This window comes from Megachile rotundata, chromosome 7 (assembly GCF_050947335.1).
Source record: "Megachile rotundata isolate GNS110a chromosome 7, iyMegRotu1, whole genome shotgun sequence".
In the NCBI taxonomy this organism is placed as follows: domain Eukaryota; kingdom Metazoa; phylum Arthropoda; class Insecta; order Hymenoptera; family Megachilidae; genus Megachile; species Megachile rotundata.
The window spans coordinates 6,060,999-6,086,028 of NC_134989.1; the positions used below are offsets into that span (position 1 = coordinate 6,060,999).

At 27.8% G+C, this 25,030-nt stretch overlaps 10 protein-coding genes across 30 annotated transcripts in view; 6 read left to right on the plus strand and 4 right to left on the minus strand.

Moving 5' to 3' along the window:
* The first annotated feature begins 215 nt into the window (after positions 1-215).
* sotv (exostosin glycosyltransferase sotv) lies at positions 216-3,284 on the plus strand. The gene is made up of 10 exons (XM_003699495.3): positions 216-754; positions 833-1,039; positions 1,102-1,285; positions 1,359-1,498; positions 1,587-1,812; positions 1,882-2,062; positions 2,141-2,307; positions 2,386-2,529; positions 2,605-2,733; positions 2,805-3,284. Exons 1-10 carry the CDS (start codon positions 231-233, stop codon positions 3,024-3,026), a joined length of 2,124 nt encoding a protein of 707 aa, XP_003699543.1. The 5' UTR covers positions 216-230; the 3' UTR covers positions 3,027-3,284.
* Positions 760-5,499, minus strand: Tasp1 (Taspase 1). 3 transcript variants are annotated; one of them, XR_001095884.2, is made up of 11 exons: positions 5,190-5,452; positions 5,012-5,079; positions 4,667-4,938; positions 4,505-4,584; positions 4,369-4,436; positions 4,174-4,290; positions 3,881-4,061; positions 3,619-3,770; positions 3,348-3,545; positions 2,782-2,985; positions 760-999 (listed from the first exon to the last, which is right to left on the minus strand). XR_001095884.2 is itself a non-coding variant. In XM_012284337.2 (10 exons), exons 2-10 carry the CDS (start codon positions 5,227-5,229, stop codon positions 3,468-3,470), a joined length of 1,056 nt encoding a protein of 351 aa, XP_012139727.1. In that variant the 5' UTR covers positions 5,230-5,254; positions 5,361-5,499; the 3' UTR covers positions 3,238-3,467. The 3 variants fall into 3 exon arrangements, 1 of the variants encoding a protein (XP_012139727.1); XM_012284337.2 differs by lacking the exons at positions 760-999; positions 2,782-2,985 and having other exon boundaries at positions 3,238-3,545; positions 5,190-5,254; positions 5,361-5,499; XR_013038678.1 differs by lacking the exons at positions 760-999; positions 2,782-2,985 and having other exon boundaries at positions 3,238-3,545; positions 3,871-4,061.
* A 156-nt stretch (positions 5,500-5,655) lies between these two features.
* On the plus strand, positions 5,656-8,861 carry LOC100878504 (sentrin-specific protease 1). Its single transcript, XM_003699494.3, has 2 exons — positions 5,656-5,878; positions 6,170-8,861. The coding sequence occupies exon 2, from the start codon at positions 6,280-6,282 to the stop codon at positions 7,996-7,998; it is 1,719 nt and encodes a 572-aa protein (XP_003699542.1). The 5' UTR covers positions 5,656-5,878; positions 6,170-6,279; the 3' UTR covers positions 7,999-8,861.
* A 101-nt stretch (positions 8,862-8,962) lies between these two features.
* TBCB (tubulin-binding cofactor B) lies at positions 8,963-10,325 on the plus strand. Its single transcript, XM_003699493.3, has 6 exons — positions 8,963-9,091; positions 9,189-9,332; positions 9,400-9,487; positions 9,589-9,780; positions 9,849-9,921; positions 9,994-10,325. The coding sequence occupies exons 1-6, from the start codon at positions 8,972-8,974 to the stop codon at positions 10,109-10,111; spliced, it is 735 nt and encodes a 244-aa protein (XP_003699541.1). The 5' UTR covers positions 8,963-8,971; the 3' UTR covers positions 10,112-10,325.
* Positions 9,913-13,450, minus strand: Tango4 (transport and golgi organization 4). Its single transcript, XM_012284301.2, has 10 exons — positions 12,318-13,450; positions 12,052-12,158; positions 11,863-11,987; positions 11,514-11,788; positions 11,287-11,436; positions 11,012-11,206; positions 10,827-10,945; positions 10,582-10,761; positions 10,349-10,502; positions 9,913-10,258 (listed from the first exon to the last, which is right to left on the minus strand). The coding sequence occupies exons 1-10, from the start codon at positions 12,318-12,320 to the stop codon at positions 10,199-10,201; spliced, it is 1,368 nt and encodes a 455-aa protein (XP_012139691.1). The 5' UTR covers positions 12,321-13,450; the 3' UTR covers positions 9,913-10,198.
* A 177-nt stretch (positions 13,451-13,627) lies between these two features.
* On the minus strand, positions 13,628-16,415 carry LOC100878279 (uncharacterized). 2 transcript variants are annotated; one of them, XM_012284275.2, is made up of 6 exons: positions 16,163-16,415; positions 15,737-16,053; positions 15,417-15,519; positions 14,843-15,107; positions 14,150-14,300; positions 13,628-14,074 (listed from the first exon to the last, which is right to left on the minus strand). In XM_012284275.2, exons 2-6 carry the CDS (start codon positions 15,972-15,974, stop codon positions 13,890-13,892), a joined length of 942 nt encoding a protein of 313 aa, XP_012139665.1. In that variant the 5' UTR covers positions 15,975-16,053; positions 16,163-16,415; the 3' UTR covers positions 13,628-13,889. The 2 variants fall into 2 exon arrangements, with proteins under 2 accessions (XP_012139665.1, XP_003699540.1); XM_003699492.3 differs by having other exon boundaries at positions 14,855-15,107; positions 16,163-16,412.
* A 697-nt stretch (positions 16,416-17,112) lies between these two features.
* Nprl3 (GATOR complex protein Nprl3) lies at positions 17,113-20,510 on the plus strand. Its single transcript, XM_003699491.3, has 7 exons — positions 17,113-17,534; positions 17,644-17,915; positions 18,259-18,354; positions 18,427-18,645; positions 18,716-19,049; positions 19,129-19,302; positions 19,383-20,510. Exons 1-7 carry the CDS (start codon positions 17,373-17,375, stop codon positions 19,755-19,757), a joined length of 1,632 nt encoding a protein of 543 aa, XP_003699539.1. The 5' UTR covers positions 17,113-17,372; the 3' UTR covers positions 19,758-20,510.
* On the plus strand, positions 20,366-23,752 carry LOC100878052 (RNA-binding motif protein, X-linked 2). 2 transcript variants are annotated; one of them, XM_012284069.2, is made up of 5 exons: positions 20,366-20,506; positions 20,601-20,753; positions 20,838-20,967; positions 21,044-21,166; positions 23,585-23,752. In XM_012284069.2, exons 1-4 carry the CDS (start codon positions 20,493-20,495, stop codon positions 21,164-21,166), a joined length of 420 nt encoding a protein of 139 aa, XP_012139459.1. In that variant the 5' UTR covers positions 20,366-20,492; the 3' UTR covers positions 23,585-23,752. The 2 variants fall into 2 exon arrangements, with proteins under 2 accessions (XP_012139459.1, XP_003699538.1); XM_003699490.3 differs by lacking the exon at positions 23,585-23,752 and having other exon boundaries at positions 21,044-22,896.
* Positions 21,623-24,900, minus strand: Kat60 (katanin p60). 2 transcript variants are annotated; one of them, XM_003699489.3, is made up of 11 exons: positions 24,760-24,900; positions 23,787-24,055; positions 23,572-23,707; positions 23,323-23,467; positions 23,150-23,240; positions 22,960-23,081; positions 22,712-22,891; positions 22,460-22,602; positions 22,273-22,385; positions 22,073-22,199; positions 21,623-21,986 (listed from the first exon to the last, which is right to left on the minus strand). In XM_003699489.3, the coding sequence occupies exons 2-11, from the start codon at positions 24,049-24,051 to the stop codon at positions 21,788-21,790; spliced, it is 1,521 nt and encodes a 506-aa protein (XP_003699537.1). In that variant the 5' UTR covers positions 24,052-24,055; positions 24,760-24,900; the 3' UTR covers positions 21,623-21,787. The 2 variants fall into 2 exon arrangements, with proteins under 2 accessions (XP_003699537.1, XP_012139494.1); XM_012284104.2 differs by lacking the exon at positions 24,760-24,900 and adding an exon at positions 24,527-24,647.
* LOC100877755 (AMP deaminase 2) overlaps positions 24,828-25,030 on the plus strand; it is a 32,167-nt gene continuing 31,964 nt past the window's right edge. For all 16 annotated transcript variants that reach the window (XR_013038672.1, XR_013038671.1, XR_013038675.1 and 13 more), the window contains exon 1: positions 24,828-24,969. The gene's annotated coding sequence lies outside the window, so the exon portion shown is untranslated. The remainder of the gene's footprint in view (positions 24,970-25,030) is intronic.

A 25,030-nucleotide genomic window follows, 5' to 3' on the forward strand; every position in this document is an offset into this window, starting at 1 on the left:
ATTTACTTTTGGCAAATTGTGAAATAAGAATTATATAAATTAAGGTGTAGTTATTTAGGAAAATGAAGAAATAAAATTTGAATTATACAGTAAATCATGTGATTTTAATAAAGTTTATATGAATTTTATATTTATTGTCTGTGCATATATTTTTATATTTAATATACGATAAGTTATGAAGAATTTTAAATAATTGTAAATTACTGTGATAAAATAGAAAAAAATTCGACATGGTATTTCCAACAAAAATAGCGCATAAAGCAAATAGAATTTCCAATCATTATTATAATGTTTTTGTAATATATTTATTAATGTTTACATTATTTATTATTTTGATTGCAACATATATCTTTACATTTGAAAGTACACAGAAGCATTCAGTATATAATGCTATTGTTTTTAACGATTTGAATTCTTTACCTGTACATACAATAGATGCAGATTCTCCAACGGCAGATGCCACAAATTCATCTTGTACATATTTTAGTTGTTTTAATGTTTATCGCTGTGGTAGTCAAGGAAATAAGCTTTTAGTGTACATTTATCCGCCAAAAATCTATGTAGATGCTTTAGAAAGACCTGTTACAAGTCAAATGTCAAAAGAATTTTATCAGATTTTATTTACTATAATTTCAAGTAAATTTTATACACCAAATCCATATGAAGCATGTATTTTTATACCATCACTTGATACATTGAATCAAAATAGATTAAAATTACAAGAAGTTTCACAAGCTTTGAAATCATTACCATTGTAAGTGTTTTATTATTTTAATGTTTATTATACCTTAAAGCAACATATAATATTGTAATTTTGTTGTATGTGCTTTAGCTGGAATAATGGAGAAAACCATGTTGTATTTAATATGGTATCTGGAAGTGTGCCTGATTATAACACAGTCATTGATGTATCAGTTGGAAAAGCAATGATTGCAGGAGCTGGAATGTCATCGTTAACATATAGATCAGGTTTTGATATCAGTTTACCAGTATACAGCCCTTTAACAAATAATTTTAAACCAAATATTAGTGATACAAGGTAACACAAAATTGCATACTTTTAAATGCCTACATATAATATAAATAACTTACTTATTTTAGATTGTGGTTAGCTATTTCATCTCAAATTAATATTAACTCTGCTTTTGAGCAAGATTTATTAGAAATTAAATCCCTATCACCAAAGGATATATTAATATTAGGACCATGTTTACAGTATAGTTCTATGAATAGTACAATTCGATGTGCAGGAATAGATGTTTATAAATATCCTGATGTACTTCAAGTATGTAAAGTAATAACAAATTTTCTTATTAGAAAGAAATTCTTATGTTACACTTAAACTTTGTTTTTGTCAGACAGCAACATTTTGTTTAGTAATTCGGGGTGCAAGACTTGGGCAAAGTACACTTTTAGAATGTATGGCTACAGGTTCTATACCTGTAATTATAGCTGATTCTCTTGCAATGCCCTTTCATGATGTAATTGATTGGACTAGGTAAAAATTTATGACTATTTTATTAATAATTTTTATATATCAATAAACTTGTGACAAATACATATGTTTATTAAACATTTTTATTTAGAGCTGCTATATTTATACGGGAAGTAGATATTTTATCTGTAATATCTGTATTAAAGAAGGTATCACCAAAACGAATTACAGAACTTCAAAAACAGGGTGCATGGCTTTATGAAAAATATTTTAAATCTATGGAAAAAATTACAGAAACAACATTAGAAATACTTGCAGATCGTGTATTTCCACATTTAGCTAGAGATTACACTTTCTGGAATGTGTCACCTCGTAAGGTAGGTATGAGATATTATAATTAAACAATTATAAGTTTAAAATAATAATTTGTTATATTGAATGTACAGGATATTACATCTCCTCTTTTCTTACCTATTACCGCACCAAAAACTCGAGGATTTACTGCGGTAATTTTAACATATGATAGATTAGAATTATTATTTCTTTTAATTAATAAGCTTGTTAAAGTACCAAGCTTAAGTAAAGTTCTAGTAATTTGGAATAATCAACATAAAGATCCACCACATTGTAAGTTCTTTTAATACCAGTTTAATGTAATTATACTATTCAATATTACATTTTAATTTTTTTCAATGCATATTGTAGCATCTAGGTGGCCAAAATTAAATAAACCATTAAAAGTTATACAAACAAAAGAAAATAAATTATCTAACAGATTTTATCCATATGATGAAATTGAGACTGAAGCAGTTTTGTCAATAGATGATGACATTATTATGTTAACTGCAGACGAAGTAGAATTTGCCTATGAGGTTTGTTTGCTAAAAGTATTTGAACAGTTCAGGACATATACAAAAAAATTAAAAATAAAGATTAAAAATAATGATTAGGTTTGGAGAGAATTTCCCGATCGAATAGTTGGTTTTCCATCTCGAATTCACATCTGGGATAATGGTACAAGTTGTTGGAAGTATGAAAGTGAATGGACTAATAGTATTTCGATGGTCCTAACTGGAGCTGCATTTCATCATAAAGTAACAAAACTATATAATTTAATTATTCATTTATAGTGTAATGTATTAAATCATATTAAAATATGATTATTTCAGTATTGGAATTATATGTATACTACCGCCATGCCAGGTGATATCAAAGAATGGGTTGATGATCACATGAATTGTGAAGACATTGCCATGAATTTTTTAGTAGCAAACATTACGAAAAAAGCACCGATAAAAGTAAGCGTATACAAATTTGCTAAATTTTGAAATATGTTAGACATATACCGACTATAATTGTATCATCGCAGGTAACACCAAAGAAGAAATTTCGATGTCCAGAGTGTACAAATACTGAAATGCTTTCAGCGGATCTAGCACATATGGTGGAACGTACACAATGCATAAATAAATTTTCTTCAATTTATGGGTCAATGCCATTACAGTCAGTTGAATTTCGAGCAGATCCTGTTTTATTCAAAGATATATTTCCTGAAAAACTCAAAAGATTTAATGATATTGGAAGCTTATAAATGTGTTATTCATTTTAATAATACAAGAGAATATACTAAAATGAACGTAACTAGGTCTATATATACGTTCGTTATAACATTTGTTTGTTCTAACATGCATTAAGGTGTATGTATATTTAGGGGTAATTTGTTCCAAACCCACAAATGTGAGTAATCACAATTTTCTGTTTTCATTTTTTAGCAATGAGAACAGAATGAAAACATTCGTGTATATTCATGTATTTAAATTTATTAAATATAATTTGTTGATTCATACAATGCTTCCTTTTTTATGTTACATGATAATATCATTATTAAAAATGCTCAGTAATTCAGTAATACCTTAGTAGATGATGCATTAGAAGATAATGCAATGCCTGTGTAAGGAGTGTTGGAACAATTCTAATTCATGAAAATAACAACATAACATTTTGTATCATGTAATCACGATTCGTAATAATGTTATCTGATTTTGAAACAAATTCCTTCAACAATTGCTTTTTTACCAACTTCATCAGCTGACAGAACAGCCATGTGACTCTAAGAAAAATGTATTAGTATTTATAGTATTTACATTTATATAGTGTTATTTTTAGACATAAACAAAACATACCGTTGCTGCCTGTTCACATGAATTCATGTAACCTATTATCATAGAATTAGTTGAATAACTCCAGAGAAAATCTCCTAATCCTTCTTCAGCTGCATATCGGATAGCAATAACACCGCCAAGTTTTTGATCAAGTCCGCGTAAAAACTTTGAATCTAAAAAAAATACTTATTTATCAATAATAGAATAAATTATTTACGCCTATTTTCTACAACAGAGATATTTTATATTGGAAAGTAATAACAAAGTAGTTACGGGTTTTCACCGATAAAATCAACGTTCATAGCACGATGTAAGCCAAGAGTTGGACATGAACTATCGGATATAGCTTCAGCAGCTGTCCGTGCAAGTGAAGTGCGAACAAGGTGTTCTCCACAACCTGATGTACTTGTTCCTACGGCATATTTATCTTTACATGCCCATATACCACCTCCCCACATCCCAGCCTTAAAATTAAAATGTTATATTTTCTTTATAACTGACATCAATAAAAAGAACTAAAAATAAACATCAATTTTAAATAAAATTGTATAACTTTAAGGAAAAGAAACAGCATACCTGGCCTACTCTCCCAGGATATTTTAAAATTATGCCACCGCTAGAACAAGCTGCAGCAATATTTCCTTCTTTATCAACACATACAGCACCAACTGTATCCATTCTTCTTTTAGTGTACTTTAAAGACAAATATTGGTATATTAAAAATTTAAATATTCTAAAGATAATCTACAAAAATGTAAATAAAAGATTTACCTTATAAGTTTCTGTGTCAGAATTCTCTATTTTTCTTTTGTAATGTTTATACATTTTCTGTGCTTTCGCTAAAAATTATGGTAGAAGATTAGAAAAATATAATTAACACATTAATAAAACACAGTATGTTACATACTAGATATTAATTGTTCTGGAGGTACAGTTTGTATTCCCATTTCCTGTGCCCAAATATGTGCTCCACTTCCAACTAAGAAACTTGTATCGTAACATAATTGTAAAAATTCATCTCATTAATTTGAATTGCATTTTATTCAATATTTTATACTTAAATATTTACCTTGGTGGAATTCTACCATATGCAATTTTAACTGCTTGATGTTCACAGAGTCGTTTTGCCAATAAAATAGGATTTTTTATTCCACTAACTGCACCAACTGCTCCAAATTGCAATGTAGTACCATCCATAACACTGGCATCACATTCCACTGTTCCTTCCAATGTTAGATTGGAACCAAATCCAGCATTAGTTAAAGGAGAATTTTCTAATATAATTACTGTTTCCACTGCAGCATCCAATGAACTACCACCATTTTTTAGATTATGAATACCCTATGAAAGTATGTATATTTTATTATTGTTCATTAATTTAAAATAATGTAAATAAAGAATGAAAACAACTTACTGCTTTACATGCTTGACGGCATAATTTCTGATATTGTTCTTTTAGGGTTTCTGAATGTCGCCCTGCTCCTAATAAAATATGCACCAATGATACAATTTTTATTGTTATGTTTTTCTAATTTAATTAGCTTGTTTAACTTTTATTAAAGTATATACAGAAAATAAAATGTAAAACATACCAACATGAACAGCGATGAACCCCTGATTAGTATTAGCCATCAAATCTGATTACTTCTTACTTTTACTGTATAAATGTTTGCAATTTTTATTATTATGATTTATACAACATGTTATTTTCAAATGTATATACTGTTAATTGTATACACATAACTATCAGTATACTCAATTACATTTATCAATCTTTTAAATTTCATATTCTAGTAATACATAAATTATTTAAATCCTTTTTATGAAATGTATTTTTCAATCAATAAGAAAACAAATACATGAACTTAAAAGAATAGTAATGACATTATAAGTGATTATAAATACTGAGTATGAAGTAACGTTCAAAAATTGTACAATATAGAAATATACAGGACAGTTCACACTGATTCCAACGATTAACACCGTGTTAAAACCAAGTTCACTTGAAAGCGCAACAGTATAAACAAATAGTTCGTAGAATTGACACGAAAGGGCGTAAATTTTCCCGTAAAATACGCGGGAGTTGACAATCCTTCTACATTAAAATTAATGCAATTGAACGATACAATCATACAGTTTATTATTTGCTACGTTTAAATTTATGTGTGAAATATATACATGACATATGAGCTTCCTTAATTTTTTGATTAGATACTAAAATGTACCGATTACTTACGTAAAATTACAGTTTCTACAAATTTAAGTGAAGTTAATGCTTTTTGTAAGTATATTTATAATCCTATTTAAAATTTGTAATTTACTATTAATGTATACTTGTATTTATTTACATTTATTGTTTGATATAAACTACGTAAGATACTTATGAAAGTTGTTGTAGGTTACTTGAATTAAGAATTTCGGTTCAATAAATATTCAAATCAGAGATTATTAGATACATATATTATAAGTATTATACCAGAACAGAAGTTTAAAAATGTGGGAGATTTATTTATATACTAAATTTTATCTTTAAGATTTTTTGTGATTAATAGAAGATCGATTTCATTTTCAGGATTACATGAAAAATAATACAACATATTATACCTATAATATATTGAATGGACATACTAATAGAAAACGTTCGGACTTTCTGTTGCAAGCAACTATTTATTTGTAATAATCATGTTGATATTTGATTTTTTAAAAAAATTTTTTGGATGGGTAGACGAAACACCTAGGAAACGTAGAGCTGTTTCGTTTAGCTTAGAGAAAGAATTTGTAACTTCAAAAAAGCAGTGTTGCAATCACGAAGTTATTGACCTGGAAGATGAACCTGCTGAAATTAAAAATGACAGTGATGACGATGATGACGTTCAAATTATAATCAAACATAAACCTATTCCAGCTAATCCATTCAGTAGGGCGAATGGTAAATGCAATAGAGAAAAGTCATTTAGCTGTTGTAAGTCATCATTTGTTTCATCAGCAAAACGCGAGCCGTGTTACGATAAATTAAATATGGGTTACTTTGATAATACAAGTGAAAGGGTACAAAACATTAACAAGCACCACCAATGTTTAACATTGAATAAAACCCATCGTCTGAGAGAAAAAAATCAGTATGAAGAACTATTACAAAATTTTCTACCACATAGAATACACGTTATGTGCGATAAACGTGAAGAAAATGGACAGACACAAGAACCTCCAGAAGTAATAGATTTAGAGAAATTTAGTTTTTCAACTCCTTCTTCTAAAACACAACCAATTTCTAGGAAATATGACAGTTCCGGATCATGTTGGAATGTTTCAAGTAAAGAGAGAAAGCAAAGGAACAAAGAAATAGTTATTACTTTAGACAATGATAAACCGGACGAAGTAGCATTTGTCCATTCCAATCATGATAAAAAACCCTCTTCTAGTAAAAGTAGTTGCACTGAAAAGTCCCCACACAATAAAAGTATGGAATGTGTAGCAAAAAATACATTAAGAGATCATTTATCAGCCAAAGCTGTAATGAGGGAGGATTTTGTTCCTCAAATAACAAAACGATACAATGAGCGTATAGAGCAACGCTATAAGGAAGCAGAAGAATTAAAAAAAATGACATGTATGTTATCTAAACATAATCGTTTAGCAAGAGAAGCTGCTTTAGAAGAGCATTTAGCTAGATCCATGAGATTATGTGAAGCTGTTTTGGATGAAAGCGAAAAGCTAGAAGAAGCAGAATTACCTACTTTAACAGAGAAAATGCTACAAGAAGTAAGAAATGCTCTTATTCCTCGACCACCTGATGAAATTCTTGTAGAAAACTTTGGTTTAAGAATTACGAGAAAAGATATTCACACATTAGCTGATTTGAACTGGTTAAACGATGAAGTCATTAATTTTTATATGAATTTATTAATAGCTAGAAGTGCAAATGACAAATACCCAAAGGTACATGCTATGAATACTTTCTTTTATCCAAAACTAATCAATGGTGGATATGCATCCTTAAAACGTTGGACAAAAAAAGTTGATATTTTTGCACAGGATCTTGTAGTTGTTCCTATACATTTAGGTATTCATTGGTGTATGTCGATAATTGACTTTAGAGATAAAACTATTAATTATTACGATAGTATGGGTGGTAGCAATCCAAAATGTTTATCCGCCTTACGACAATATTTGGAAAATGAAAGCTTGGATAAAAAGAAAAAAACATATGATACCAGTAATTGGAAATTGGAATCTGTTAAAAATATTCCATTACAAATGAATGGAAGTGATTGTGGAGTATTTTCTTGTATGTTTGCCGAATATATTTGTGCAAATAAAAAGATCACATTTACACAACAAGATATGCCATATTTTCGGAATAAAATGGTTTATGAAATATTAAAATCCAAGCTTTTATAAAAAGAAACATTTATGTAACCATCTATGAAAGATAAATTAAGTAGTTCGCAGTAACTTCCATAAATCTGAAATATAATTTAGCACAAAAGAGTTTATTATGGTGGAAAGTATTTTAAAAAGTGTAAACTAATAACGACATTGAAAAGTAATATTTCTTTTATTACTACCATAATTCCAAAAGTAATTACAAAGTATGATTTCTTTTGTGTTATTAGAAATATATTTTTATTTAAAGATTAAATACTGATTGTTTTCTAATATAGAAAACATTAGTACTCTGTAAAACTAAGTTGAAAAATGGTATAATAAATAACTTTTTTCTTAATAAACAAAATATTTTTATTATTTAAATAATTAATATTTAATTATAAGCAATATAACAGTTGTATATGTGTCCTTCATTAAAAATAAATAATGTACTATGTTCTGTTTCAAATAAACGTACTGTTAAAAAAGTAGTTAGGACATAAATATCTACATATTTAATTTATGCCAGTACTTATATATTTTATTTTTTGAAGTATTTGTGTATGATTTGATTTGTTAAATAACCATTCAATAAATGAACGTTAAATCAGAAGTACGTTGGTCCAAAAACTGACTCTACTGACAAAATTTAATTGTTCCAATGTAAACAATCAGATAATTGTATAAAGATTAAACTTTTGCCGTCAGATGGTGTTTTGTATGTTTTGACAACTCCGTTTTGTGAGTGAATTGACAGTGTATTTAAATACGTTATTATTTTCATTTGCAATTTAATATTTGATACGCATATAACATGCAAATCATATAAATGTTATTATATTTATTATTGACAATTGTAACTGTTATTCTTTAATAAACGAATTTCATATTTAATATATTATGTATTGTCTGATTTGAGCGTCATAACCTAAATAACCTATAACTAAAGTACACCGTTTAAAAAGTGTGGAACTCTTAACAAGATTCTTTTTCGATTGAAGTAAAGATGACTACTTATACCGTAATAACGCCGGAGTTTATCAATTTATGTATTACCAGTTCTAGTCGAAATTCATGTTGCGTAGAACGCAGATTTCAAAAAGGAATAACAATCGATGAATTTAAGGTAAAAACATTTATTAAAAATTACATGGTATTTCTCTTCTTACATATTAATTATTGTTTATCACAATATGTTACATTATTATTTTCCATTATTAAAGGGAAAATTGGAATTGTTAACTGGTGGTAATCCTGCAACAATGAAGATTGAAGTGTATGATAAAAATGACAAACTAATTTGTAAATTAGATGATGGTCAACGTCTTTTAGGATCATACCCTATCGATGATGGAATGAAAATATTTGTAAATGAACATTTTCTAAAATGATATTACTGTAATAATTATAATATAAATATATTGAACATTTTAGGTAATAGACAATTTTTCTCGTACTGAGGAAAATTTAAATAATATTGAAAAATTTGAAATATCTGAAGAAGAATATGCTAAACGAACAGGTAATATCATAAAACAGTTATAAATTAAATATAAGAAGTTGGATTTTTTTATATTTTTCTATATAATTATTATATCAAACATTCTTAATTTTTTGTTTTAGATACAGTAAAAGCATTTTTGGAAAAAAATAAATTAGGAAAATACAATGAAGAAGAAATGAAAAGAAAAGCAGAAGAAAAGAAACAAGAAGAAGAGGCAGAAGCAGCAGCTGCCCAGGCATGCAAAATTGGTGATCGATGTGAAGTTACTGTTCCAAATCAACCAAAACGTAGAGCTACCATTATGTATGTTGGTAAGTATATAACAAATTCACTTTTTCATAATATTAATTTCAATCATTACATATTATTTCGTTTGTAGGTAAAACTGATTTTAAAGAAGGTTGGTGGATAGGGGTAAAATATGATGAACCACTTGGCAAAAATGATGGAACGTAAGATTGATATTATTTGCTCTTTTTTTATTTTTACACAGCATCATGATTTTGTATATTTTTTTATTTCAGAGTTAATGGGAAAAAATATTTTGAGTGTTTACCAAAATATGGTGGATTTGTGAAACCAATGCATGTGAAAGTAGGAAACTTTCCAGAAGAAGAATTTGATTTGGACGAGGAACTATAAAGTTAAGACTGTGTCATTAATTTTTTCATTTTAAAAATTAGATTTTATAACAAATCTGTAGTTAATATTTATTACATATAAAAATGCTTAATATTTCCTTCGTTTTATTATATCTGGTCTCCAATTTACAGGATGCGTTTCCTCCGTCTGAAAATATATGAATAAGACGATTGTACTAAGTTTATCTATAAAATAAATTAATTATACTAGACTATTTCGCAAATAAATTATTCTTACAGCAGTATCATCTTCTTTATACACTTTGATTGTTTTATCTGCTTCTGTTGTAATCATTCGTGTGCCAGACATGTCAAATGTAATACTAAATACTCCAGCTTCACTATCCATTGAACCAGGTTGAACTGGTGCTTGTAATCGTTGAAAATTATATCTTAAAATTGACATAATGTTTATGAGTAATACTATAAACTACACATGAAATAAAATGATATAACTGCTACATCATTTACCCTGTCCTCCAATCCCACAGATGCATTGTACCATTATCTGCTCCAGAAACTAAAACACCATCAGCATTAACAGCCAAGCAATTAACTATGGCATTATGACCTGATAAGTTTTGAATAAATTTGCCTTCTGGACATTTCCACTGTTTAATATTATCTGGAGATGCTGATGCAAACATGTACCTAATAAAAGGTGTAAGTTAATTATGGGCGTAATCATAGTATACAGTTTATACATAAATACATACAAAGATGGATGGAAAGTCACAGCTCTCACACTCTTTTTGTGATTTGTTAAAGTTGCTTTAGATTTTCCTGTAGCTAGATCCCATAACCTTATTGTGCAATCATGACTTCCAGTGACAATCTGATATAAAGAATAAAAATGTTATAAAATGTTAAATACTTTTTGACGAACAATGTAATGAAATACCTGTGGCTCAGCTGTTTGACAAATTACACTAGCAATTGTATTAGTATGACCAACAAGGGTGTGTACATTTGCCTTGGTACGCATATCCCATACTCTTGCAGTAGAATCTCTACCTGCAGTTACTAATACATCTATACTAGGATGGAGTGCCATTGAATATACAGCTGATAAATGACCATGATAGTGTCTTATAACCTTTAAAAATGTAGATGAAAGTAATTATAAATGTATTGTATATTATAATACTACATATCATTTAAATTATGTTTAATAACCTTGTTGTATTCAAGATCCCAACACTTTACTTGTCGATCCTCTCCACAGGAAAATAGGTACGGATGACGCTGAGAAAATGCAAGTCCACGGACACTACTTATGTGACCAGTCAAAGAAACTTTCAATTTACCACTTGCAAGATCCCATATCTACAATTTTTTAAATTAATCACAAACATGTAATATTATATACAAAATTTCATACAATTTAATAAAATATATCTTACTTTAATTACTCTATCTGCTGAACCAGTAGCAAACCATTCATTTCCTGGTTCAACGGCACAACACCTAACCCAACCAAGGTGGCCACTAATAACTCTGTATAATTTCCATGGCGGATGCCATTTTGGTTTTGCCATAGAAGTTGTCTTTTTTTGTGTTATAAGAGTATTTATTACATTTCCTCCAGAACTTGCTTGTGTTGTTGCTATTATATTACTATTTTGTGTGCTATTATAAGGTACAGTAGCAGTAATACTATTTCCTCCAAAAGATTCATCTGTAAATTTAGTTTTTATCAAAACAATAACAAACTTTTATTTTGTCTATGCATATATAAATATGTAAACATACCGCCTGGTGGAGGAGGATCTGCATTTTCATTTTCTTTCTGTGCTTTCATCACATTGTTATTCTTGACACGTTCCAATACAGGACCATAAGAGTCCTTTGCTTTTATGGTTTTTTTCATCTTTTGTCTATAAAGTATTATCATAGTATTTGATTAAGTATACTTCCATTAATGGTAAATAATATACTTACAAATTAAGATCCACAGGTGGTAAAGTACCTTGATTTAATAAGAACATATCGTGCGTTCTTTTTAAAGATCGGAATACTAGAGTATGCACAGAATGCTTTTGTACGTCCTGCAGAAAATTTTACAATTTTTATTTAAGAATTATGTTATTATTATTATATATTTTACTTTTCTATACAACACTCGTTAGTAATGTTAGAACTATAGCCGGATCTGTATTCAGATTAATTAAAACGACTTAAATACTTTATTATAAACATTTTCTTACCATTTTTGTAAAAATTCAGGTTATGTTTACTTTATTACACTACTGACTGAAGTTAGCTTTGATATTGTAATATCATTGCTGTGAAGTTAACTTCTACGTACAGCGATTCATTTATTGTTTATAATCGTATTTATCTCTCAAAAAATGAAACCGCTAAATTCGATTGTTTAGTGATTGAGCAAAAAAGGTTTTTTTAATATAACCGTGTAAATTGAACTTTTATTTGTATGATTACGTTTCGTGTCTATGAAAATAAAGCAGGGATTCCCGTGGGATTTTCGCAAACTAATATCTTATTCTGTGTAATAAAACAAGCTGTTTTTAAATCACGCAGTTTTCATTCCAGCTGATTAGAGTTTAAATAAGTTTAGTAATAGGTTTTGAATATATAATCACAAAACGTATATACGGAAGAAAAATACGGTTAAAGCATATTGTATTACAATTTGTAAAAGTTAGTGGACCAAAAATGGAGATGTTACTTTTCACAGGTACTTCAGAAGAAAAGTGGAACTACATAAATACTCTTTGATGAAAATTATTTTTATTTATTGTTTACAAAAAATTATAGCAAGATCCTGACATCAGCCTAATTATTAATAAACAGGATATTGGTATTCAAACATTTTCAGAAGATTTGGCACCATCCAGAGAAATAATAAAATTGCGTAATAGAATAAGAGTACTTCAGAAGCGGTTACAGTGACGAGATATTAGAATAAGAAACACAAGAGACTCGATTCAACATTTGAATAAAAATAATAAATCTACAAAAACAGCAGGAGATACATTAAAAAGCCATTTTAGTGGCTTTTCTGTTGATATATTAAATAATGAATTACAAAATTCTTCTACTACTAGCTGTAATGCACAGTACAGTGAAGAAATTAAAAACTTTGCCTCAACTTTATACTATTATTTGTCAAAGGCGTATAACTTTTTACGAACAAGATTAAGTTTGCCTCACAGTTCCCTATTACAAAAATGTTTAAATGTTGATGATCCTTAATCAATACGGTTTAAAATTTGATGAATTATGATCCATTTGTGCCCATTTATTAGTCCATTGAATGACTGTGATTGATATAATCAAATGTGAATTTAGAAATGATAATGTGAACAGTATTATTATACATTCATACCAAAAGTGCATATATAAAAAAAATTTATTGATAAAGATGCAGCTTGTTTTCATTCATAAAATGATGAACTTAAAAATTTCATCTGTTATGTTATTGTGTAATGAGAATTTATATTTTATGGATAGGATATTAAGGTATATAGGAATTTACAATAAAATAATACTGATCTTTCAATTTCTTCTAACTTTTTCATTTATCATAGTATAAATTTTACATGTATATATCGTAATGTATATAAACATGCATAATCCTAATCACATGACTATATTCGTAATTTCTAGATGAAAAAAAGTTGGATGGATTTAACTAAATTATTTCATTTCACTTATGTCATTTAGAATAATCGAGTATGTAGATAATGCATATAAAATGTACTGTTACGTTGCTTACGATAGAAATCCTTAAGTGCGATGAAATACGATAATAAGATTTATATGGTAGGAATGTACGTAGACGATGTAATACTATTTCTTAGAAGCGTATCCGAAGCTTGTGGCCCAGCAGAATTTTTGCGAAACGAATGTTTATGAGGATAAAGATTAAGCGGTGGCAAATTTGGGTGTTCAATTCTTGTTGGTGAGCTGACGCGCGGACGTGATGTACCTTTTTGCATACCTGCAATTGAAGTAACGTCGAATTATACAGATGAATTAAATTTATTAATTGAAATTATACGTAATAAAATATTGCCTAGATCATTTGATTCCCAAGTATCATTAAGTTGATAGTAATCAGATTTTGTTAAAGGTTCTTCATAATCTACGAATGCGGTATTATCGAATGCTTCATCGTCCTTCAGCTGACTCTGAATCGGCAGAGTGACCGGCGGATCTGCGTAAGTCTGAAAAATGGACAACCTATTTTCAAATATTTAAAATTTGTTCATGTTTTAAGCGCGAAATTGTAAAAAATATGTACCTAACTACAGTACCGCCGTTAGGGCAAAGTGGTCACTTCACCTGGGCTCTGCGTTTAAACTTTCAAATTTTTAAATTTAAAAATTTAATTTCCAAATTAAAAAACTTTCGACTTTTGCCCTGGGCCCCGTAAACTCTAGCGGCGGGTCTGTATAATTACACAGCTATAGAATTAATTCTTTGCAGTTGACAGACTAATATTTTATATTTGTGTTTTTTAAGATTTTTATTTTACATTTATTTATTTATTTTCTTAACGTCATCAATAAAAAGTAAATAGTAAATTTTTGTTATATTGCCATCTCTATTGTAGCACACGTGGCAATATAACTATTATAAGTAACTGTGAAAATGAAGGAACTGACTCCTTCATCTTTTATTGTTATTGGTTTTTAGAATAGTGTGGAAATTTTCTAGAGTATTAATAAGTATCATTATACGTATAGACGTAATATTATTAAATTGCCTTAAGTTTTACATGTTCAGTTGGTGTAGTTGAACAGGTACGTTTATGAAATTGTCCAGCGCCGATCGTTTCATAAGTATGTTCTTCTAAATAGTGTCTGGTAGTACCACGGGGTGTAAGTGTAGCCCACATAACGCGACTGTCTTGCATAGCGTCAGTCGTGCAAGGATAAAGCACAGCTTCGTTTTGAATTCTTCCCATTTTTGTTTGTATGCCAGATGTTACGTTTGGTATGGAAATCACGCTGCTTTTACCACTTCTATTACTGCAAAATTATCAGTTAACGTATTTAATTCTCTAAAATGTAAAATTAGGTTTTAAATAATTCATCCGTGTTGTAATTTGTACTCGGTGATTTTAATTGTTTTCCCGTAAGCAGTAATCTATAACAATGATGGACAGATCATTAATAATTTACAAATTAAAAAATATTGGGTTTTGCAGTTTTCATATTTAGAAATTTGCAAGTTTGTAAATTTAAAAATTCCAAATCGAAAAATTGACTATCTATCCATCAATGCCCGCGCTTGCAGTCCATAACTACTTTATAACATAATCAAAAAACAGTACTTACAATTTGCACTTTAAGAATAACGTTGCTAATATTATGCCTATAAAAATTACACCGACGCAAGATGATATTAAAACCAATAACCACGTGTCATCAAACACTGTACCTAAAATTTGAGTACTTTATTTTATTATCCTTTAAAAAATTCGAATAACACATATCGCTTTCAATTCGTACAAAATACAAACAATTAAAAATTAAACTAAATAATAAATTAATAAAATAAAATTAAATAATAATTGATTTATAAAATTAAATTAAACTTAAACATAAATTCTGACGATTTAATTTAGAAGATTAATGTGATTAATCGGATAGGAAACCTTGTTGAGGCATTTCTATATATTGCACCCCTTCGGATCGCCGATCGCAGAAATGTTTGCATGGGCTGTTGTTCAGATGCGGTAAAAACGATAACAAATCCGCATGTAAATAGAAATCGGAGCCTTGTTGCAGAACAGTTGGAAACGGAGGTGGTGGTATATGGAGAATGTCGGGTGGCGGTTCGAGGGTGCACGACGCACAATCCGAATTATTCATTATTAAATCTAAATCTTTCATCTATAATTCAAGTAAAGTAAACGAAGGATGATCCTTTAATATTCTCTTGCTTATGTCTCGTTTAATTTTTTACATTTTTCTGTAAATTTTTAAAAAAGTTTAAAAAAGTATAATTTATTTAAAATAAGTCAATGACACAAAATTGCTTATAGCATTAACACCGTTGCGTTTTAATACAAATTTAATACCTAAGCAGTTATTAAGCTTCATCTAGCTTCCATTCATTTCTTTAAGATTAAACACCGTGAGATTTAATATTTTCTTTACATTCCTTTATTTAACGATAAATTAATATTAACAGATTGTGGGAATGATGATTTGTATTATATTACGTTTTTATAAGCACATATCACTCGATAATGACAGTAAAAAGTAGACTCTCACCGTCAAGCAACACACCCCTGTACAAGTACTATTAGGGTAGCTATCGACTTTTGCCGAAGAAAAGCGCACGCGTTGTTCTATTGAGCGACGGAGAAAATTTCGCGAACTGTATTTACTCCCGTTTATTTTTTATTTTATAGTTTTGCGTTTGTTTACTTATATTTTTGGTTTATGCATATTACAATTGCAGTAATATTAATATATATTTTCATCGTTACTTTAAATAAAGTTTTGTTATTTTGTTATGCACAAAACTAATAAAATAAATACATTCAAGTATATCAGCAACACAAATGTTATGAAGACTGAATTTATCGTGTATACTGTACTTCTTATATTAAATAGTTAAGAAAATTGATTAATTACAATTTTGTAACTTTATTTATATCTACCATCAAGTATAACAGATAAATGAGAATTGTTAAGTCTTATAATACATTTTTTCATTAAAAATAATATAAATTAAATATCTGTAGCGTTCTTAACAGATACGTGGAAAAAAGTACGTTAACCGTAAAAATAAGTAACTTTCTTTTTTACACATAAATAAATAAAATGGATTTGGCAATAAATAAAATAAAATTATATTAGTTGTTATTAGATTAAAATATAATTTACTGATACATTAAGCGTTAAAAGCTTTATTATTCAATAATAATATATATTTCTTGTAATTTCAATTATCCCCAAAAGTAATATTTTTTCATTACAAAAAGGCGAAATTATGATTACTTACTAATGAATGAATACGCATTTTAAAATTAAATACCCAGTGTGTTGCGCATACCACGTGGTTGCGATATTGTATTGTACACTGTGCCTGATACGATACGTCAAAAAATTTTTGTTTGGAAAAGATGGGAAAAACGTGTCCACATTTAGTGTTTGAAATATTTACAAATTTCATCTAATGTACTTATTAATTTATTAGTGATAAATAAATTAAAATTAAAGTCTATTGGGTTTTCATTCATTATATAGAGAATAGAGTTCTATGTAACCTCTGTGGCAATTATGGAAATAAATCCTTTGAGTATAATTCTTGTAAAAAGTGATAGCAAAGGTGATAGACTGTTGTTTCGATATCCACATACGACAAAGCATACACGAGATTCTAATCAATATACTAAAAAGAGAAATCCGTATTCTCTCACTATTACAGAAGACCTATTACAGGTTAGTCTTGTATGATAGTGTAATATTATCAATACAAGCTATGATTTTTACGTATAATATAAAAATGATTAAAAAAGATAATTTAATACCTAACGTATTTTATTAACAGTCTTTACCTTTTCCAACTTCTAATATAAGTAATGGAAACTTAACTGGAGTGAATGATGAAGTATTATCAACATTATTTGCTGTTAAACCTGAATTATGCGAACAAAAGTTTGAGCTAAAAGTAAATGATGTTCGTTTCGTTGGACATCCGACTTTAGTTCCATCTCATGGATTAAAAGAAGTCAATTCTTCTATGCTATTTAATATAGTCTTTGCTCTTCAAGCACAAGCGAGTCATTCTATAGTAAAATGTTATTACGATTTGAGTAGAAGGTTTGTTATATGTTATATTATGTATAAGTTATTAATATCTTTTTTTTTCATTATTAGTTATAAGCAATGGATATAAAGGCATACAATAAAAACTGGTACTTAATACAATAAAAGTGTAAATATATGAATCTCATCTATAATATGGATAAATACAATAGCATCTTATATTACTTCTAATTAGCATGGAAATTGATATGTAGATGAAACTAATTTGTTTTTTACAACATAAAACTAAAAAAGATATACTTGCAAAATTTTTAGAAACAAATAAATTTCTGTAGTATGTAATAACATTAAAATTAAATTCGATAGAAATGTAATTTTTGAAAGTGATTTATTTTAGACTTGGAATAGCTTTAAGACATGAAGAAAGGAGATGTGGATTTTTAACAGAAGAAATTAAAATTATGGTCTCTACTCATGATGAAATTGCTACTAGGTATAAGCATTTACTATTTATATTATTTGATGAAAAAGAAATAGATAATTCAGATAATTTACTTATTTTTAGATCTGAAGGTGAAAGTGATTGTGATGAATCACCATATGAATTAATTTTACAAAGAAGTTCACTTGCACGTGATTTGAAATCTGTATTTAGTAGTCTTAGTACTTCTGGTATAATTAATATTATGATTAATAAATGGATTCAAGTGCGTTTTTGTCTTCCACAAAAAGTTCATCAATCTCATGAGAAGGGATTTGTTATTAATCCAGAAATAATAGACAGGCTAGTATTGTGGCAAATGATTAACATGTTGAATCATATATGAAATATTAAATATTACATTTTATTACAGATGTTTAAATAGTTTAAGACCTTATCATGGCTTATTGTTGCTCATTGAACGTTTAGATTTATTGGATTCACTTCCAATAGACTCTTCTCCAGCTCTTAAACGTTTAATTCAAATGTATAGTCCTTTGAAAAATTTACAAACTTTGGCTGCTGATTCTGATTTGACACTTACTCAAGTTTTCCAATTAACTGGTCATTTAGTGTATTGGGCTAAAGCCACCATAATTTATCCACTTTGTGAAAGTAATGTTTATGTTGTTTCTCCAGACGCTATTATTACAAATCAATTATTAGAAGTATTTTCTGAAGAATTTCCTGGATTCTGCCTTTTGCAAGTATATATTCAAAATTTATTTATCATTTAATGTATTTTGCATTACATATAAAATACAATAACAGTTGTTGTTGGTTTAGGTTCTTAGTGATTTTTCATTACCAACATCCATAAGTCAAAAATTAAATCCATTGAATCAATTGCAACAACAAACACAATTAGTGAAAATAATAATATGGTTGTTAAAGAACCATTTACTTCTACAATTACATACTTATGTGCAATACATGCCAATGGTGCATGGTAGAGTATTGGTAAGTATAAAATAAATGTTTGTATTATACATACATAAATTATATATTTATTGTACTATATATATATATATTGTTCTAAGGATGTGAAGGATGAAATGAATCATAATTTGAATGAGATTATAGATAGTAACAACACATGGAATTTAAGTGAAATTTCGAAAGGATCCTCGGTAGATATGGCAGAGGAATTATCAATATCTTTTCGCAAAGAAACTGAAATATATAATTATCAGTCAGAAGATTATGATATTCCTTCTGATGATAGAAAATTGTTAGATAGACTATGTCGTCTTGGTTATTTTAATGGAGATCATCATTTGGAAGAGATTATGTATTTAGAAAATATTCGTAGATCGCAATTGCTCCAAATCCTGGATAAATTTCGAGATGTATTGATCACGTGTGAATGCGAAGATCCTGCTATTGCTCTGTTTTATAGTCAGTTTAGTTCTTAATAGTATCGTATAATTATTATTGATTACAAAAATTATAATATGTGTAAACATACAATAACTGTCGTAAAAAATGTAAACGTTTAAATGAAAATTCGATTTAAAATCGAATTGAAGACATTTGTAATTATGATGTGTAACATTTTGTTTTATTTATTAATCTTCTAAATGTAACAATGAACAAAAATGACAAGGATCATTGATTCTAATTCTAAAGTGTCAACTAAAATGCCACTAAAAACGGTTTTTATAATAAAAATATGTATTACAAAAATTTATCATATTTATAACTTATAAAAAATATACAGGTACCGTTATAATAACGATATAAAAACATAATATGATTAGTTATATTAATTAAGTTATTTATACAAATGTAAAAGATAAATAAATATGTATAAAAAACATTTTATTTAAAAAGAAACAACAAATTAGATATTGCACACGAAGTGATCACACTTTCTTTAAGTTTTTTGAGTTATAAATGAAAATTTAATCAGTGCAAAAAAATAGTTTATGGAAAAGTTCAAAAACTTTATATGTGCGCGGGCCTTAATGGCGTAAATTCATCCTCTGTCAGACGGTAGTAATGCGCAAGTACTCTTATGAGGAGCATGTAAACAAATTTTAAGGTTATCTTTTAAGATATTTGTTGATGAAAAACAACTGTTAATATTAATTTTTATACTGCATAAGACATTGAAAATTTATGTATATGATTTTTGTACGGTATAAAATATGAATCCTTTAACGTGAGTACCTGTATGATTACTAAATTAATATTCTTGTTATGACACATTACATATTTGTGTTAAAAAATTTTAATTATATACATAATATTTTTAGAAACGTAAAAAATATAAAAAAGCTCGGAGAACAAGAATTATTAACTGATAGAAAAGTATCTTGGCATGATCAGTATAAGGACAGTGCTTGGATTTTTATTGGTGGTTTACCATATGATTTAACAGAAGGTGACGTCGTAACAATATTTTCACAGTAAGGATAAAGTGCTCGAAATATTTTCATTCATTTAGCGGATGTTTCCAAAAGAAAAAGGAGATTAATTATGAATTATTGTAGATATGGGGAAGTAGTAAATATAAACTTAATTCGAGATAAAGATACAGGAAAACAAAAAGGGTATGGTTTCTTATGTTATGAAGATCAAAGAAGTACCATACTAGCTGTTGACAATTTTAATGGTACCAAGGTATATAAATATTTTTGTGATTTATTCATTATATTATAATTATTTTAACAATTTTATAAGGAAAATAAAAATTTAGATTTTAGGTAGAACAATAAGAGTTGATCATGTAGCAAATTATAAAGCACCAAAAGATTCAAAAAATATTGATGAAGAGACAAAACGATTAAGAAAAGAAGGCTGTGCTCCAAAAAACGTATAGGTGACAAAACAAAAGTTTTAATTAATTATCACTCATTATTTTCTTAAATATAATTTTCATATTGTATATAAATTTACATAAGTATATACTTTGAGTCTATAAAATTATTTAAACTTACTTGTTAGGAGAGGTAAGAGTTTCATTATTTCAAATAAAATATTTTTCAATTTTGTCACAGAATATTTATTTTTTAAAAACTAAACTAAAATCATAAATACGAATTAAATTTTCAAACTACATATATCTGTCTTAAATGATAAAATAATGCAAAAGTTTTAAAAATATCAAGTATTTTCATGATTAATGTTTTGTAATTAACCTGATATTATAATACTTTTATGTTTACAATATTTTCTATGCACTATACTGTACAAGGTCAATGATTTTTGTATAACTATATAAAATTTTAAAATACTTTTAATTTACTTTGAAAGTTTAAAAATAAAAAATAAGTAATAAAATAGTCAAAAATATTATCTTAAAAAATTGTGAATTACAATAGTGATAAATATATTTTAAGAAATAACAGTTTATATTTTGCATTAACAAATAGAAAATCTAAAAGACTTTGTTTTAAATAAATGACTTATTGTATACTTATATTTTCTGAATGGAATGATATCAAGACGAACCAAATTCACTCATCCATTTTTCATATTTTTCTAAATCCTCTTGGGAAACGCTCTTATTACACCTTTCAACAGCTTCATCAAAATCTGCTGCAGATACAGGTAAGTCTAATTCTTCTTTTGGCAACTGTCTAATTTGATCAGGCTTTAAGCCTGCAATTTTCTTCCGCATAGACATCATAGATGCATCTCTATACATGTGTTTACAAATATTTTAGAATTTTGTATATTAAAAATATTTAATAATTTTAATAAAATAGGTAATAATTTTATTTACCTGCAAACATTTGTAATATCTGCGCCAGAATAACCCTCTAACTTTCTGGCAATATCCGATAAATTTACCGATGAATCTACTTTTACTTCTCGTAGATTAATTTTTAATAATGCTTCTCTACCCTCATCTGTATAATACGTTGATAGATTGATAAAATTAAATCATACAAAATAATTTTACTAAATTATGGAAAAACTTACGATTAGGTAATGGAATGTAAATACGTTTTTCCAATCGCCTTCGTAGAGCTTCATCGATATCCCACGGAAAATTTGTTGCTGCCAGTACCATTACAACTTTACTTGGATCTTCGCTAAAGTGTGTCATGTTATATTTTATAATCGATCAGCTTAAATATTATTTTTTCAATATGTATAATTGAATTACCTGTTTGAACTTATACCATCCATTTGAACAAGAAGTTCAGATTTCACTCGTCGTGAAGCTTCATGTTCAGACTCAGATCCTCTTCTGGAGCATAGAGAGTCGATTTCATCAATAAAAATCGTACTAGGTGCATAAAATCTTGCCTACATAAATATATACGATATATTTTGTAAAATTAAAAATATAATTTTTGGTTGAATAAATTTATTTCGTAAAGGAACAATATCTGGTTTTACTGACAACTATAATTACCATTTCAAACAGAAGACGAACAAGTTTTTCTGATTCTCCTCTGTATTTTGAAGTTAGTGTAGAAGATGATACATTAAAAAATGTTGTCCCGCATTCAGTTGCCACAGCTTTAGCAAGCATTGTTTTTCCAGTACCTGGTGGTCCAACCATAAGTACTCCTTTCCAAGGTCGACGAATTCCCTGAATATACAACACATATTTTATAGAATGAAGTATAAATGATATAGAATACTTGTATATGTATATACTTTAAAAAAGTCTGGCATCCACATTGGAAGTACAACAGCTTCTTCTAATAATCGCTTTGCTTCATATAAATCAGCTATATCGTCCCAATGAATGTTCGGATTTTTTTGAACAATATCTCTTTCTGTAATATTGATATGAATATATAACAACTTTTTTTTAAAATTACTGATGTATAAGTATATAGTTTACCTAATAAATCTACTAAATCTCTGTCACTACCAGATGGTTCAAATTTGCGTTCTTCTACTTCTATATCTACTTTGTCAGACTCACATTTTTCCTGTAAAAAATATTTAAGCATTATTATAATAAATACAAAATTAAAACAAAAGTTATAAGTCATTATAAACATTAGAACTAACTTTATTCGTGTCATCTTTTCTTGATGCTTTTTTATCATCCTTTCTAACAACTGGTTTAATGTCTACTTTTTTTCCTGTAACGACAGGTTTTCGAGTACTAGTCCGATTTTGTTGTTTTGTTTGACTTTTCAGTGGTCTAATACTTCTATAAATATAATGTATTTTTAGTAACGGAACATAGTTAATGGCTTTATAAATATTTAAGTTAATATTTAATTCTTTGTAACTAATATTATTAAAAATTTATACTTTTGTTCTGCAGGTGTCAATGGTGGCCACACATCTGGATCTTTTGATACTGTTGGATTCCATGAATGATCTGAGTTATTATAAGTCCATAAAGTCGGATCCCTTGTAGGTTCTTCAAATGATAAACATGAATTACCTGTATATTTAGTAAATTTTATTATATTATTGTCATCGACTTTAATGATGAATATTTTTTATGAATAATATACTAATACCTAATAATCGTTCTCCATGTGTATCAACTTTAAAAAGCTGTAAAGTATTTGACGTTGCTTTTACTTTCTCAAATTCTTGAACAATTTGATGTTGAATAAGCTGCCATTTAGCTTTCCGTGTTGCATCTGCAATGCTTGTAAGTAATCGATGAATTTGTTGAACAACGCCTTGGTAATATACTCCAGATGTATCGTAATTTCCAGTCAATGCCATTTCACGTGCCAATTTAGTATTTTCACAAATTTCATTGATTGAAACTGCCATTATTCTGTTAAAAAATACATATATATTCTTTACTTATGTTGTATATATTATATGTATATATTTTATTATAAAAAAACATATATTAATATAGTATTCTCAGCATAAAAGAATCTTTATGTATCATATATATAATATAAAAATTGTCTGTTTTAATGATTAAGAAATTAGAAATTATAAGATTATAAATACAATTGTGTTATTGTAGGTTATATAGTAAAGTTGCAATTGCATCCAAATAAGGAATAAAACGTTATACTGCATTCAAAAAAGGAATGAAAAGTATAGTAGTTTTACAAAATTAATTTATGCAATTTTTGGTGGTTTATTTATAGGAGTATGTAACTATAGAAAAACATTTTTAAATTGGTTTTTTAACATTTCAATGCTATCGATGTTACAAATATTTATTATTTAAAATAAATAATAATATATTAAGTTAACATAAAAAATTTGTAATTAATACATTAAACATTACTATGAAAGTTGTTTAGAGAAGTACTCGTTCAAAAATTAGATGCATAATTTTGTGATTATCAAATTAAGCAAATAATGACAGCGGAGGTTATAAGAAGCAATTAATACGTGTGTAATGTGTTAGTCTAATAAACAAGTCTGCAAGTTGTTATTTATTTACATGTATTAGACTGTATAATGAAGGTTTTGTTTTTTATATTATTAGTACATTAGAATTTGATTTTATATACATACATATGTATATTATTATTGCGTGATGCCGTTTATAAGAAGGAGCAACAACACCTGCGTGATTATTTGCTGAAACATCCCCTAACGCCGCTGTCCTATGACGTGAATTCATATGACAGTTACAGTTTACTCGTTGAGCACACATAATGGTTGTTGCATTTGCTGGAACTTAATTATTGTTTAAAATCAAATAGGTTTCTGCCATCATAACACGTAAGATACTTTTCCAAATATTATTTTGTTAATTTTAAAATTATTTATTTCATTAGTAACT